Source organism: Lichenostomus cassidix, chromosome 4 (genome assembly GCF_008360975.1).
Source record: "Lichenostomus cassidix isolate B80296 chromosome 4, HeHo_3.0, whole genome shotgun sequence".
Taxonomy (NCBI): domain Eukaryota; kingdom Metazoa; phylum Chordata; class Aves; order Passeriformes; family Meliphagidae; genus Lichenostomus; species Lichenostomus cassidix.
The window spans coordinates 19,116,302-19,131,288 of NC_139484.1; the positions used below are offsets into that span (position 1 = coordinate 19,116,302).

A 14,987-nucleotide genomic window follows, 5' to 3' on the forward strand; every position below is an offset into this window, starting at 1 on the left:
TGCTACAAAATGTACAAGAAAACAATACACGAATCTCCACAAGCTGGGATTGTTGCAAATGGTTTTCAGCACTATTTTTGCAGACAAAGATAATATATCAAGTATTTAGCTACAAGCCTTCTACACAATGTCCAGGGAGAGGTATGAATTTTGTTTGTTACACTGTTTCATTCAGCCTTAAGCTCTTGGTCTCAAGCTGATCAGGGAGGGGCAATTGAAAAGGCTGCATAAAGGAAACAGCAGTATCAGCCTCAGCTGGCTGTAGTATTCCTACCCTCCACTCACCTACCCAGGCTGCCTCTGCACAGCCCTCAGAATGAAATCCCAGTTTCTTCCTTTTCAAACTCTGCCTCCAGTTACTTTGCTTTAAACAAAAGAAAGACTTGGCAGCTGTGCTGCTCTTCAGTGAGCAAAGCCCTTCTCCTGCCAAGACTTCAAGCTCAGAAACAGCTGAACAAGCAGTATGTGTGCATTTTGGGACCAGAAAAGAAAAAACACACCTGAACAACAAATGCAGCATCCTAACAACAAGGTCAACACTTGCTTATTAGCACAGACACAGATAATTGGTCAGCTCTTAATAAAAAACTTTTCCCAAAGGATGAACTACAGTGAAGAAATTCCTCTAAAAGCTGCCCTCCTTGCTAAATTCTTTTAAAGCCACTTCTCCTGTTTCAACCTCCTGTCACTACTTTCTCATATTGGTAGTAAAAAAGAAAGATTTGCACAAGCAGCAGCAGCAACCCCTAGCCATGCAAAAAGCTGAAAATCACAACCACCAGCTGGCCACAACACACTGTCTCCTAGACAAAGGGTGATTAATCTACCCTGGGCATATTTTGCTCTCTTCTGTGTATGCAGTGAAACAAAGCAGCAGCAAAATCTGTGCTCATGGGCAGAAATCAACATAATGCTGCTGGCCCTGAGCATGGGTAATGTGTGCAAAATGTGACAGAACAGCAGACTGAAATGTGCCCTGGTCAAGGTATTTCTCTTTACTGAGAATCTATTAGTGTAGATGCAACTCAGAGATCCTGGAGATGAGAAAGAATACTCTTGCATTCTTCTGTACTGATATTCAGGTAGCGTGCCTCTTCTCCCCTTATCAATGCATTAAAAAAGTAACAGAAATCCTTCTGCTCTGTGATCTTACCAACTTGAATACTTACTAACATCTGCCAGAAATAAACCTATGAAATGGCAAGAAAACTTTTAAGGTGAAAAAGGGAGTTGTCAAAGGCATACAAGCATGTTAGTTCTGACCTGAGGAGACATACCCTGGTAATTTTGCTCTGCATCTTGGCAAAGTACTTCTCCTGTGTCCGGGAGAGCAGCTCCTGCCCGCCGGCAATGGCCAGGATGATGGCGTCGGCCATGCGGTTGTCATGCAGGCACAGATCCACGGCGCTTTCAAAGTTCCCCGTCAGCAGAGCCTGTGTGATCAACCCATCCACATCTGCAACGAGACACGAGTGCACCTCCAAACACTGCCACAACAGCCACTGAGAGATGCAGCAGCAGGTGACACTGTTTGACTGCACAGTGCTGGCACAGTTGTCTGCAAACCAGCCTGTTCCCTGCCAGGCACTTACAGGGGTGCTCATGTTCACCTCCAGCCTCAAACACACACGCAGGCACAGCCATGCCACAGGGGCACTGTCAGGCATTGCTTACCTTGTGGCAGGGCAAGTTCCTAGAGGCCTAAATGGCCTCTGAAACAACTACCTGCATAGTGCCATAAAAAGTCAAACCTCAACAGGGGTCAGTGGCTTCTCTGTTACTCAAGATCCCCTGGGAGTTTCTGTACAAACAGAACTTCATGCCTGACCAAGCATGTCTTCTCTTATATCAGAAATCACTCAGAGCAGCTGCATGTCAGCAATAGGGTACACAACTGCTGTATAACTTCCTTCCTTCCTTAAAAGAGTTGTATTTTCAAGTGCCTTGAGTTTGCGTGAGAATGCAGCTAGATGCAATTACAATCCTTCACAACCTGTGCAGAATTTGCCTTCTCACTGAACACCAGCATCAACATCAGTGTTTATAAATATCAGTACACACAATGAAATAAGTATCAATGGTTTTTTGTACCTCCACTAACAGAAATGTTAAATGTTGTCTTTGCAGATCCAAAATCTTCAGTTTCTTTTTTATGATCCTTCAGCGTCTAAGAGAAAGGAAAAGCATCATTTTTGAGAATATGTAAACACTTAGAAAATTTTAAAATACACATTTTAAAACCACACGGCTCTTGCATTGCAAATTAAATTTAGAACTCCAGATTACCAGTCACCTCAGAGATCATTAACTTAGAAGGGAAGGTCATCCCTGTGTGCCAGTTTGGGCAGAGGTAAAGTTACGTTTCTTCACAGTAGCCAGTACGGGGCTGTGTGATTTGTCCTGAAAACCGTGTTGACAATAGAGATGTTTTTGCTTTTGCTGAGCAGCACTTGCTGCATCAAGGCCTTTTCTGCTTCTCATACTGCACCCCCAGTGAGGAGGTGGGGAGTGCATGGGAAGCTGGGATGAGACACCACCAGGACAGCTGAACCCAAACTGACGCAAGGGATATTCCAGGCCTGATGACCTCATGCTCAGCATAATATAAAGCCAGAGGAAGAAGAAAGAGGGGGATTATTTGGAGTGATGGCAATTCTCTTCCCAAGTCACTGTTACATGTGACGGAGCCCAGCTTTCCTGGAGGTGAACACCTACCTGCCCACAGGAAGTAGTTAATTCCTTCCTTGTTTTGCTTTGTTTACCAATTAAACTCCCTTTATCTCACAAGTACCAGCAGTCAGACACCTGGATCCTGGGTATGACTTGCACACACACATCCATGCTCATACACATACAACCCCCTCCAAGCAAAGCTACAGCTACAAGCAGATAATCAGAAACCTTTCCCTTACCTCCTATTTCAATGTGAACCCCTACCAAGAAATCTACCATTAATGCTCCCTAGGTTCCACTCTGCTCTGCTTCAAATTTCAGCTCATCCTTGAAACCCTCTGCACTAGGCATACACCCTAGTTTAATTAAGCAAATTACACATGCTTAATTTTCAACACAGAAGTCCAGCCCAGACCACACGTAAGCACTCTGCGCTCAGCACCAGGAGTGCTCAGTGGACAGAAGCTGCTTTTTTTATAAAACTCTCCCAGGAGTTAAGACAGAGACCATTTTGTGCAAGTACTTGGATTTTGGGATTGTCCTAGGTTGCAATATTGATGTAGTTAAGTATTCTATTACCACCAGCTGTGGGCCATTAGCTGCTATCACCCACTCCGAATGACAGGCAATGGGCCATCCGTTAGCTATTTTCACTTGCTAACGACCCACCCCGCATGACAGGCAATGGACCATCAGAAACCCACCGTGTGACTCATGGACTTATCTCATCCCATGGTGAGATGCTCTGCCGAAGAGGGAGGAGCCAAGTGTTCCCACGTGAATATAACCTAGCCCTAGAACTGCCTGAGCTAGCCCGGTCTACTGGGTTCCCAGAAGACCAGAGCTACCACTAAATCTTCAGCTGGAGACTAGACCTTCACAAGATCACCGCTTCAACTGGACTACTTCAGTAGGACTGCTACTACCACCCTAACAGGGTGTTAGGTTGTATCTGACTTTGTCAGTGCTTTTCCTTGTATTATTTCACTTATTTTTAATTTCAATCTTGACTTGTGATCTCCCACTGGTTTGTTTCCAAACAAAGACATATTTTGGCGCCCAACGTGGGGCACGACCTGGGGAAACTCAGAAAATCCTATCACCATGATGATCAGCCTGTCTATGTGGGTAATGTATCTTACCCTTTATATTTTCCCTCAAATGGGAAACTATCTACCCGTTGCATTGCTCCTGTTGCGACCAGGGAACGGCATGAGAATTGCTGTATTGGTTTATTATGCCTATTACATGGTAACGTGTGAGGCGATGAATACCATTCGGAATATATACTCGACTTTGTCTGCCTGGCCTAACCTGAGCTGCTTCGTCTGGGACCTCCTCAGCAATCGCACCCACCCTCTGGGGCTAGGAAGAGAGAGTGGTTTCTTCCAGCATTTCAGGCCAGGTACAGCCATCTTTGACAACATTGAATTCTCTCTGGATGCTAAGGATGGCATAATCTTCCTGTTAGTTCTGTTTTCTTTCTTCTCTGCGACCAGCACAGTGTACCTCATGCTGAGAAACAGAACAATACTTGGTGTTATACAGCGTCTTCTCGAAGAGGAGGAGAAAAGAAACAAGTCAGCAAGCAAGAAGAAAAGAACCAAAGGAGCAGTCAATGTCTCAACACAGACCATTGCCGAATCAAAACAGCCAAAACCAGTAGCGGTTGCCCCCGTCCAGAAAAAGAAATCCAAGAGCAAATCAGTCCGCACAGCGACTGATGAGGATGCGGCAGGACCATCTCACCAAGCAGAAGAGACAGAGCCGGAGATCATCACTCGCTCTCTATCCCTGGGGGAGCTGCGTGACCTACGGAGGGAATTCACCCGGCAGGCGAATGAGTCCATCTTAACCTGGCTGCTCCGTATCTGGGACGCCGCAGCTAATGACACTATTCTAGATGGAAGTGAGGCCAGACAACTGGAATCCCTGTCTCAGGATGTGGTCATTGACCAGGGGATTGGGAAAACCCAGGAAACTCTCAGCCTCTGGCGGCGATTGCTGCTGAGTGTACGGGACAGATACCTGTGCAAAGAAGACCTCCAGATGCACCAAAAGAAATGAAACACAATAGAACAAGGTATCCGATGCCTGAGGGAATTGGCTGTGCTAGAGATCATTTTCTCAGACAACGAGAGATTCCCCAAGAGCCCAGATAATGTCCGGTACACTTCACAAATGTGGCTAAGATTCGCGCGGCTCGGACCAGAGATATACTCTCGTTACCTGGCAACACTGCAGTGGAGGGAAGGCGAAGACCAGGTGGGCGTGTTAACAAACAAACTGAGAATTTACGAAAACACTGTCACCGCTCCACTACGCACTCAGGTCTCATCAGTAGAAACAAACCTGGCCGAGCAAGTCCAGAGCTTGATTGAAGAGAGCCTCCAGAAACTCAAGAAAGAGTTCAAAGAAGAATTTTTCCATGCCACACCAAAACCAACCCGAGTCTCTGCCATCAGGAGCAGACGTCCCCCAACCAGGAAAAGAAGACAAACCCCGCGACGTGACCTCTGGTTTTTCCTTCAAGAGCATGGGGAAGACATGAGAAAGTGGGATAGGAAACCCACCTCCTCCTTAGCAGCCCGGGTACGTGAATTGAAAAAAGAAACATCCACTTCAGGAGGCTCATCTAGATACAACACTGCCCCAGTCTCTTGTGGACAGAACTCCAGACAAAATAAAAACGATAATATGACTGATCCTCTTGAAAAGACCTCAGAAACACATTTACAAGAGAAGAACATCGTGCACCAAAAACAAGATTAGAAGAGCCCTGCCTCTAGCCAGGTAGAGGAAAGGGATAATCGGATCTATTGGACTGTGTGGATCCGATGGCCTGGCACGTCTAACCCACAAAGATACACAGCTTTGGTTAACACCGGCGCTCAGTGCACCCTGATGCCATCCAGGTATGTGGGGACCAAATCCATTTCTATTTCTGGGGTAACAAGAAGATCCCAGCAGCTGACTGTACTAGAAGCTAAAGTGAGTTTAACTGAGAATAAGTGGCAGAAACACCCCATTGTGACTGGTCCAGACGCCCCATGCATCCTCGGCATAGATTATCTCAAGAGTAAATATTTCAAAAACCCAAAGGGATATCGCTGGGCTTTTGAGATAGCAGCCATAAAGACGGAGGACATAAGACAACTGAATACCCTACCTAATCTCTCAAACAACCCATCTACTGTAGAACTGCTAAAAATTGAAAAACAGCGAGTACCAATTGCTACAGCAACAGTGCACCGCCAGCAATACCGCACTAACAGAGACTCTGTAGCCCCCATCCATAAGATGATTCAGAAACTAGAGAGCCAAGGGGTGGTCAGCAAAGCTCACTCACCCTTTAACAGCCCTATATAGCCAGTGCGTAAGTCCAGTGAAGAATGAAAACTGACGGTAGATTACCGTAACCTGAATAAAGTCACACCACCACTGAGTGCTGCTGTACCGAACATGTTAAAACTTCAGTACGAGCTAAAATCCAAGGCAGCAAAGTGGTATGCGACCATCAACATTGCCAATGCCTTTTTCTCCATTCCTCTGGCAGCAGAGTGCAAGCCTCAATTTGCTTTCACCTAGAAAGGTGTGCAATACACGTAAAACCGACTGCCCCAGAGGTAAAAGCACAGTCCCACCATCTACCATAAACTGATCCAGGCTGCACTGAAAAAGAGTGAAGCTCCAAAACATCTGCAGTATATTAATGACATCATTGTGTGAGAAGACACAGCAACGAAAGTATTTGAAAAAAAAGAAAAAATCATCAAAATTCTCCTGGATGCTAGTTTTGCCATCAAAAAGAGTAAAATCAAAGAACCTGCCCGAGAGATCCAGTTCCTGAGAATAAAGTAGCAAAATAGACAGCGTCAGATTCCTTCTGAAGTCATCAATAAGATCATCGCGATGTCTCCACCAACCAACAAAAAAAAAACGCAAACTTTCCTAGGCGCCATAGGCTTTTGAAGAATGCACATCCCTGAGTACAGCCAAATCGTAAGTCCTCTCTACCTCATAACCCGCAAAAAAAACGATTTCCACTGGAGCCCTAAACAACAGCAAGCCTTCACCCAAATCAAACAAGAGATCGCTCATGCAGTAGCCCTGAGACCAGTCAAAACAAAACCAAAGGTAAAGAATGTGCTTTACTCTGCAACCGAAAACCATGATCTGTCCTAGAACCTTTGGCAGAAGGTGCCTGGTAAAACCCAAAGTCAACCACTAAAATTCTAGAGTCGAAGTTACAGAAGATCTAAAGTCAACTACACTCCCACCAAAAAAAAAAAATCTTAACAGCTTACAAAAAAATCCAAGCCACCTCAGAGGTGATCGGCACAAAAACACAACTTCTCCTTACACCCCAACTGCCAGTGCTGGGGTGGATGTTCAAAGAAAGAGTTCCCTCTACCCACCATGCCACTAATGCCACGTAGAGCAAATAGATTACCCTCATCACACAGCGCGCCCATATTAAAAACCCAAATCGCCCTGGGATTCTGGAAATCATAACAAACTAGCCTAAAAATAAAACTTTTAAATTATCTTCAAAAAAAGTAAAAAAGCAAGTAACACGTGCCGAAAAAACACCCCCGTATAACAAGCTGCCAAAGAGTAAAAAACGCTATGCCCTCTTCACCAATAGTTCCTGCCAAATTGTAAGCGCAAATCGAAAATAAAAAGCTGCAGTATAAAACCCCACACGACAAGCTGTACAGGCTACCGAAAGACAAAGTAAATCAAATCAAATCGCAGAGCTTAAAACCATCCAACTAACTTTAAATATTGCCAAACGAAAAAAATAGCCAAAGCTCTATCTCTACACTAACTCCTAAATAGTAGCCAACGCACTATAGAAATAGTTAAATCGCTAAAAAAAAACTAACTAGCAGCGCAAAAAAAAACCCATCTGAGCTGCTAAAATTTAACAAAACATCGCCGCCCGAACAAAAAAGCTAACCGTAAAAATTCAACACGTAAATGCACATATACCCAAAAATCGAACTAATAAAAAACATCGTAACAACGAGCAAGTAGACCGAGCTACCAAAGTAAAAGTGTCACAAATAAATCTAAACTAGCAACACAAAAAAAAATTATTTCTAGCTCGTTGAACCCATAATACCTCTAATCATCAAGAGAAAAATGCAACATACAAGTGAGCTCGTAACCGAGAGATAGACTTAACCATAAACAACATCTCACAAGTCATCCACAGCTGTGAAACTTGCGCTGCAATCAAACAAGCCAAGCAAGTAAAACCTCTGTAATACGGTAAACAATAGTCAAAATACAGGTATGGGGAAGTATGACAAGTTAACTACATCACACTTCCCCAAACCCGCCAAAAAAAGCGCTACGTGCTAACCATGGTAAAAACAACCACAAAATGGTTAAAAACCTACCCTATACCTCATGCTACTGCCCGAAACACCATCTTAAATCTAAAAAAACAAGTCCTATAGAGACATAGTACCCCTGAAAAAATCGAGTCTAACAATAAAACCCATTTCAAAAATAACCTCATAAGCACCTAAACTAAAAAACACAAAATTAAATAGATATACCACATCCCCTATCATACACCAGCTACCAAAAAAGTTAAACGGTACAACAAACTACTTAAGACAACTTTGAAAACACTTGACAAAAAAACCTTCAAAAATTAAAAACTAAACTTAGCAAAAACCACCTAAATAATTAACACAAAAAATTCTATCAATCGAGCCGATCCTGCCGAATCCAAACCTTTACACACAATAAATAAAAATAAAATCCCTGTAGTACACATAAGAAGTTTTTTAAAAAAAACTATTTAAATTAGTCCCACCTCAAGCAAAAGCAAGCCCATCCGTGAAGTTATTTTTGCCCAAAAACCTAGTTATACTTAGTAAATGATGCAAACAAATAAAAAAACTCGTTGTGTCCCACAAAAAAACCTTATCTTAAGTGAAAACTGTGTAGATAATAATAAAATAAAGAGTGGATAATGTCCTAAGTTGCAATATTGATGTAGTTAAGTATTCTATTACCACCAGCTGTGGGCCATTAGCTGCTATCACCCACTCCGAATGACAGGCAATGGGCCATCCGTTAGCTATTTTCACTTGCTAACGACCCACCCCGCATGACAGGCAATGGACCATCAGAAACCCACCGTGTGACTCATGGACTTATCTCATCCCATGGTGAGATGCTCTGCCGAAGAGGGAGGAGCCAAGTGTTCCCACGTGAATATAACCTAGCCCTAGAACTGCCTGAGCTAGCCCGGTCTACTGGGTTCCCAGAAGACCAGAGCTACCACTAAATCTTCAGCTAGAGACTAGACCTTCACAAGATCACCGCTTCAACTGGACTACTTCAGTAGGACTGCTACTACCACCCTAACAGGGTGTTAGGTTGTATCTGACTTTGTCAGTGCTTTTCCTTGTATTATTTCACTTATTTTTAATTTCAATCTTGACTTGTGATCTCCCACTGGTTTGTTTCCAAACAAAAACAGGGATTTCAAACAAAACCTTTCAATAATAAAAAATAATATCAGAGGGAATTCTCTCTACACCATTAATTTTCACAGCACAGTCAAAGCAGAGTGCAGAACCTGACCCACAAACTGCCTCATCTGTCACAAGCCATTGCTCCAGTACACGAAGAGAGTTCAGGAACACCCTGCTCGTTCAGCTAAATTGAAGGACACAGTAGACCAAAACCAGGCATTTGGATGGGGAAGCAAGTCTGAAACAAGCTTTATGTTTTCACTCCTGAAAAGGACACAGCGTCTGGAAAGTTATTTTGTTGCCAGAAAACACAGGATGTGTGTTGAGAGCATGTTGTGACTATCAGAGGAATAATGTGCCCATCCAGTTACTTTATGTATGTGACAGCACACCCTGGTGCATCATCAGTGGCTTCAGGCCAGGCTCACAAATATTTAGGTAGGCTAAGGTCATGTTTGGCTGTGAATTCTCTCCTAGAAGAGACATTTGTTATGAGACATCCAATATCTTCGTGACTGCATACAGCAAAACCCTTACAGTGAAATACACATCTGCCACTACAGAGCCCAAAGAATTAACAGGCAACCAAGCACCTAACCCAAGGAGAACATTAACAGGCTGTTTGTTATGTGAAGTGCACCACCCCAACATGCATGAGCCTTAAACCACTGTCCCCATCTCTACAGACAGCTGCAGACAGGCACCAAGCACAGAGAGGACAGCTAACAGCCCATCTAACCCAAAAGGGAGACTGAGGCAGTGGGGAAGAATGAAGTTGGCCTGCTCATGCAGCAGTACATTATTTTCAGTGCTACTGACACCTCACAAGGCAGAGGCAGAGGTCTTAGTGCTAATTATAGACCTGTCCCCATGTTTACAACACAGGGCTGAAAACAATGCTGTTCAAATGGTCAGATGAGAAGAGCAGCTGTGGGATCCCAAATGCTGACACAGTTGAGCACAAGCTGCCTGTAATAAACCTGGCTGCCCAAAGCAGATGAGAAAAATCTCAAGTAACTTAACAGCAGACCAGTTTTACCATTCTAAATAACTTTTTGTATCTCTGTATAACCTCAGCACTAGAAAAAGCCAACAAAAGGAGATGCTGTTAAAAGTAAAGTAAGTACAGGGAAGGTCAGCAAGGTTAGTCTAAAGGGCAGATACCTCTCCCAAGAACTGCTCCTCTGTAGTCTGGCCTTCATCCCCCTCGTTTGGCACAGATCCATCAGATTCTGCAGGAGCCTTCAGCAGAGAGAAGATGCCATAAAAATCCACCAGCAAAAGAGGCAGAAATACTTTGCATTGCAGAGTATAGTCACCTTCCCACCAAACAGTTAGAACCACACTGAAAATCACAGAAATGCATTGGTAATATATGCCTGAGCATCACAAACATGGCAGAGGCCCTGTTTCCTTGCTCTTTGCCATTACACAGTACCTTGTGCTGTTTTCCTCTTAGCTGCCTCAAAACATGCAACAAAAGCTTTCTTCCCCATTAGGCATGTACAGATGACATCTGAACTGTCTGTGGCACAAAAGCAATGCAGTCCTGCTGTAGACTCAGGCCACTGCAATTACAACAGGCCTGTTCTAATTGCAGAATTACAACAGGACTGTAGTTACCCCTCTTGCAGGAAAAGTTATAGGACCACACTCTCAGCCCTGCTTTTTTACAAGCCTGATGAAGGTGCTGCTCTTCAAATCAGGCAGCAAGGCTCTGCCCTACCTCACATGCAGCACAAAGTGTCACAGTGGACAAGGCACAGACAGCAGCATGGAAAGCTGGAGGGGCACCAAGGAGGCTGTGATGAGAGCCTTTGATTAGAAAAAGAGGGGAACACCTGAGTGGAAAAAGAAAAGGCTGGTTTTTTTTTTTAATAAGCACCTTCATCCCACTGAATGTAGGAACTTGCCACATGCTGCATTATTTCTGACTTACTTTGGGACATATATCAAGTGGAAAGAAAAACTATTCTTACTTTGCAAATTTCATGGCATTAAAAAACTAGAGTTAGCAAGCATACATGTGTTTGCTTACCTCTCCCAAGACACCATCTGCAAGACCTTCTTTATTCAGAGCAGATGTGATCTAGAAAATAACGAAGATTTAAGCAGGAGGCACCTAATTATCAGATTGCAAAACTGGCACATGTAGCTACTATGTTGTGTAAACAACAGTTTAAATGAAATGAAACATTTCAACATAAAACTAAAGCCACTTCCTTTTCCAGTCTGGTGATGGATTTACTGCTAAGATCCCTGCACCCCAAGCTCTGATGGACACAGCCACTCTATACCTTTAACTTGTTAACTTGAGGGCCTCAAACCCCACTAGAGCTGCTGGAAACCACAAAAATAAAAGCAGTATCACAATGTGAAGGACAAAACCCTCCATCTGCTCTGGTCAGGGAAAATAAAGCAGTGACAATCCTTAAGGAACATGGAGTCTGTCAGGAAGCTGTGGTTTCACCACATCAAGGCACATGGACTAGGATTTTCCAAGGTAGAAAAGAGTTAAAGTGCTCAGCTTCTACTGCTTTGCAAAGCAAATCATGACTCCAGATTAAATTAGTGCTCTCAAAACCAGCAATTTTATGTATAGAGTTTCTATATTATTTTGCATCAGGGAGACTGGGTTTCACATTGCTCCTAAAATTATCTACTGCTTTCAGTATTGCAGCCTTTATTTTGCCCTTGTAGGCTGGTTTGTGTAAAAAGCTGAGCTCAAACTGCTGGAGACAGTTTTCTCTTTCTTTTTTAATCATTGGTTTACAATAAAAATGAGAAATCCAGGGCTTGGCTTGAATGAGAATCACAGGTTTCAAGAATACCACCCACCCTTCAATGTTCTTAACTGCTTATTACAAGAAGCTGAAATTTGTGACCCCTGCTTTACTTTCCTAATGCTACCACAACAGTAAGAAAACCAAGTTGTGATTTAGTGAGTTTATCATCTGGGTATCACAAACCAAACTGATATGAGTGGTATTGTGCTGTTTCTCGACCCTGAAAAAAGCATGGACTCCATTTCTGTGTGGAATGCTTTTAGAAAACAGTTCCATAAAAACAGCCTTGTAGCCCCTCTCATGTGTTTCTCAAATGCTGAAAAAATGGGGTAGGCCCAGCATTCCAGGCTACCCAGCTCAGCTGTGCCCATTCTCCCAGCTTCCCCTCATGCACAGGGCATATCAAACCCAGAGCAACTGCAGCAGTGGGCTTTAACCTCACGAGGCCACTCTGCAGAATCTCTACTACATTTCAACTGGATTTTCTAATTGAGAGCTGCTTTTCAAAAACAGGATTACCCTTGCTGTGCTTGCCTTTGCAAAAATATTTAGACGCTAAGGACAAACTGTTATCAATTTTGCTTTTCAAAATGTAACCATGTTTGACCTTTAGGGTTTTTTTTTCCCCCCCAAAAAATTAATGGTATCTCCTGTTACCAATAGGTAAAGCTTTATAAGCCTTATCTACTGGTAACAGTCTCCCACAAACAAAAAAGAATATTCCAGCTCTCCCTAGTTAATGATACCCTGAAAACTGCTTGCATGTTCTTCAACCAGAAAGCCTAAAAGCAGATCCCATTCCATGATCCTAGAGTGGAAGGATGTCACATAAAAGTTACACAAACAGCCTGAATCAATAAATATCAAAGCTTCTTGATGGGTGAGAATTTCACATCAACAATGGACAGTAAGATGCTCTGAAGTCTGTTGCCTGCTCTGACATTTCCATTGAACATCCATATTGCAAGAAGACACACCTAATGAAAAAACCCAACAGAGCAAACTGTTTTCTGTAAAAATTCTGAAACTACTCAACAGTTATTTGTCTCACATATCACACATTTACCTTCTTCCTCAGATCATCCTTCTTGTATCCTAAGAGTTCAAGGTACTTAACACGTGAATCTTCTTCGAAGTTCACCTTTAAAAGGTTAAAGAATATATTGCAATTTACCATTCTTCATTTTCCCCCTCACTGGCACATATAACCCAGTAAGGTTTAGTGACTGAGTAGATTGAATGTAACAAAGAGAACTGCAAAAGTCTTCAGTGACTTGGACACCTGAGCAGGTGGGCAAAGCTTGCATCTGGTTATTGTAGGTGAGCAATCTGTTTATCTGCTTCACTTGGAAACCTCTAAATGCTCTGAGTGAGCAGTGAAAAGCACATCTAAAACTACCCCAAAGCTTTAATCCTCCTCACCAGCTCCCTGTACAAATATGTGCTGATGGGGGATATCAAAAACCATGGAATACCTTCACCCACACCTTTGCTTTGCCATGACTTCACACAAACCCCACAAACACCCCTGGCCCTGAGGACCCTCCCTCTTCTGGTGGGCCCCCTCCAGTGACATGGCTTAGGGACACTATTCCCACAGCCTGCAGCTTTTGGTTCCCAGCATGTCTTCTGCTAAATGTGCAGAAGGAACCACCTCCTGGCTTTCCCAGTCAGTGTGGAACTTGTGAAGAGCTGTGACCCTGTTACCTTTAGGAAGGCCCACACATTCCTCTCAAAGTCAGCCAGGGCCATGTCGATTTTCTTCTGGCAGTAGCTGACAAAGCCCTCAGACTGCACAGCCTCCTGCAGCTGGTTTGAGCGGGCCAGGAACTCCTTCTCTGTGACAACCTGGCTCACGTAGACATGGGGATGCTGCTGCTGCTGCTCCATGCCTGGCTGCTGCGGAGACTTGGAATTCTCAAACGTCACCAGCTTGCCTCCAAACTGCAATTGAAGGACACACAGAGTATACAAAAATATAAGTATAGAGGGGAGCATGTGTGAAAATGTATTTTATATAACATATATATGCTAATTGTCCAATAACTGAACACTCCAGACATCTACTCATTGATTTGTTGCCCCCTGCCCCAATATTTCTATGCATGTAAGGAGCTTGTTGGGTAAGTAGGTTCACATTTAATAAGATTTATAAGCACAGCCATTCTTGTGCCTGTTTTTTTTTTCTCAGGCAAAAGACAGACCAGAAACTGAGAGCTAGAGATGTGGGTCTATACAGTACCCAGCATCAGTGGAGTATCTCATGATATTGCAGTGCAATTACCACAGAAACTAATGCACCATTAAGTAAATGCTCAAGCATTATGCCTGCCCTGCTCTTTCCAGGCTGTTTAGCAGTTGAAACCCTACTGACAGATAGGCAGTAAGTTGTGACACCATCTGAAGAGGTAAAATCAACACAAGAACATAATTAGGAGTGGCTTATATTATTTCATTCTATAGCTCAAAGTTAATTTACACGGGCCAGTCCACTAAAATCTGTGTTAGAAAAATGCAAAAGGCTAGCCAGGGAAAAGACTGACATCTGGCTTCTAAAAAAACCCCAGGACAAGTAAGGGAATAAACAACATTATAAAATGACACATCATTCAGTGGCTAGGCAACATCACTTCTCTTTGACAGGAGAAAATTGCATTTAATTTGTGCATCAGATCATGAATAAGCAGACATACAATGCTGAAAATAGAGAACTATTCCACCAGAAAAATCAATTTCAAATGGACAGGCTAAAAGCTCCAGAACATCCCAAATAAATGGACTGTGGGTTTAGAAAATAAGCCAAAAGAGGGGCCAAAGAGCAATGACTGCAAAAAGCAGAGCTTGCCATCCCCTCAGCTGGCTCCTCTGCAAATGAACCAGCCATGGAGGAACCCAGCCTTGTGTAACTCCTGCTATCTTGATCAAAGCTAACCTGAGTATTTTCCACCACACTGACTCACATGAGTGCAGTTTGAAGCTATGAAGTCTCAGATACTTGCCCAGTTTGGGCTCATTCCCCCCAATGCAT

At 43.3% G+C, this 14,987-nt stretch overlaps 1 protein-coding gene across 11 annotated transcripts in view; it reads right to left on the reverse strand.

Annotated features, from left to right (window-relative positions):
- SEC31A (SEC31 homolog A, COPII component) overlaps positions 1–14,987 on the reverse strand; it is a 44,819-nt gene that overhangs the window by 19,199 nt on the left and 10,633 nt on the right. For 10 of the 11 annotated variants that reach the window (XM_085058118.1, XM_085058115.1, XM_085058113.1 and 7 more), the window contains exons 11-16: positions 13,667–13,903; positions 13,026–13,100; positions 11,212–11,262; positions 10,338–10,415; positions 2,092–2,167; positions 1,278–1,456 (exon numbers count right to left, since the gene is read on the reverse strand). In XM_085058118.1, the coding sequence (XP_084914244.1) occupies positions 1,278–1,456; positions 2,092–2,167; positions 10,338–10,415; positions 11,212–11,262; positions 13,026–13,100; positions 13,667–13,903 (696 nt within the window). The remainder of the gene's footprint in view (positions 1–1,277; positions 1,457–2,091; positions 2,168–10,337; positions 10,416–11,211; positions 11,263–13,025; positions 13,101–13,666; positions 13,904–14,987) is intronic. The other variant, XM_085058112.1, reaches the window with a different exon arrangement.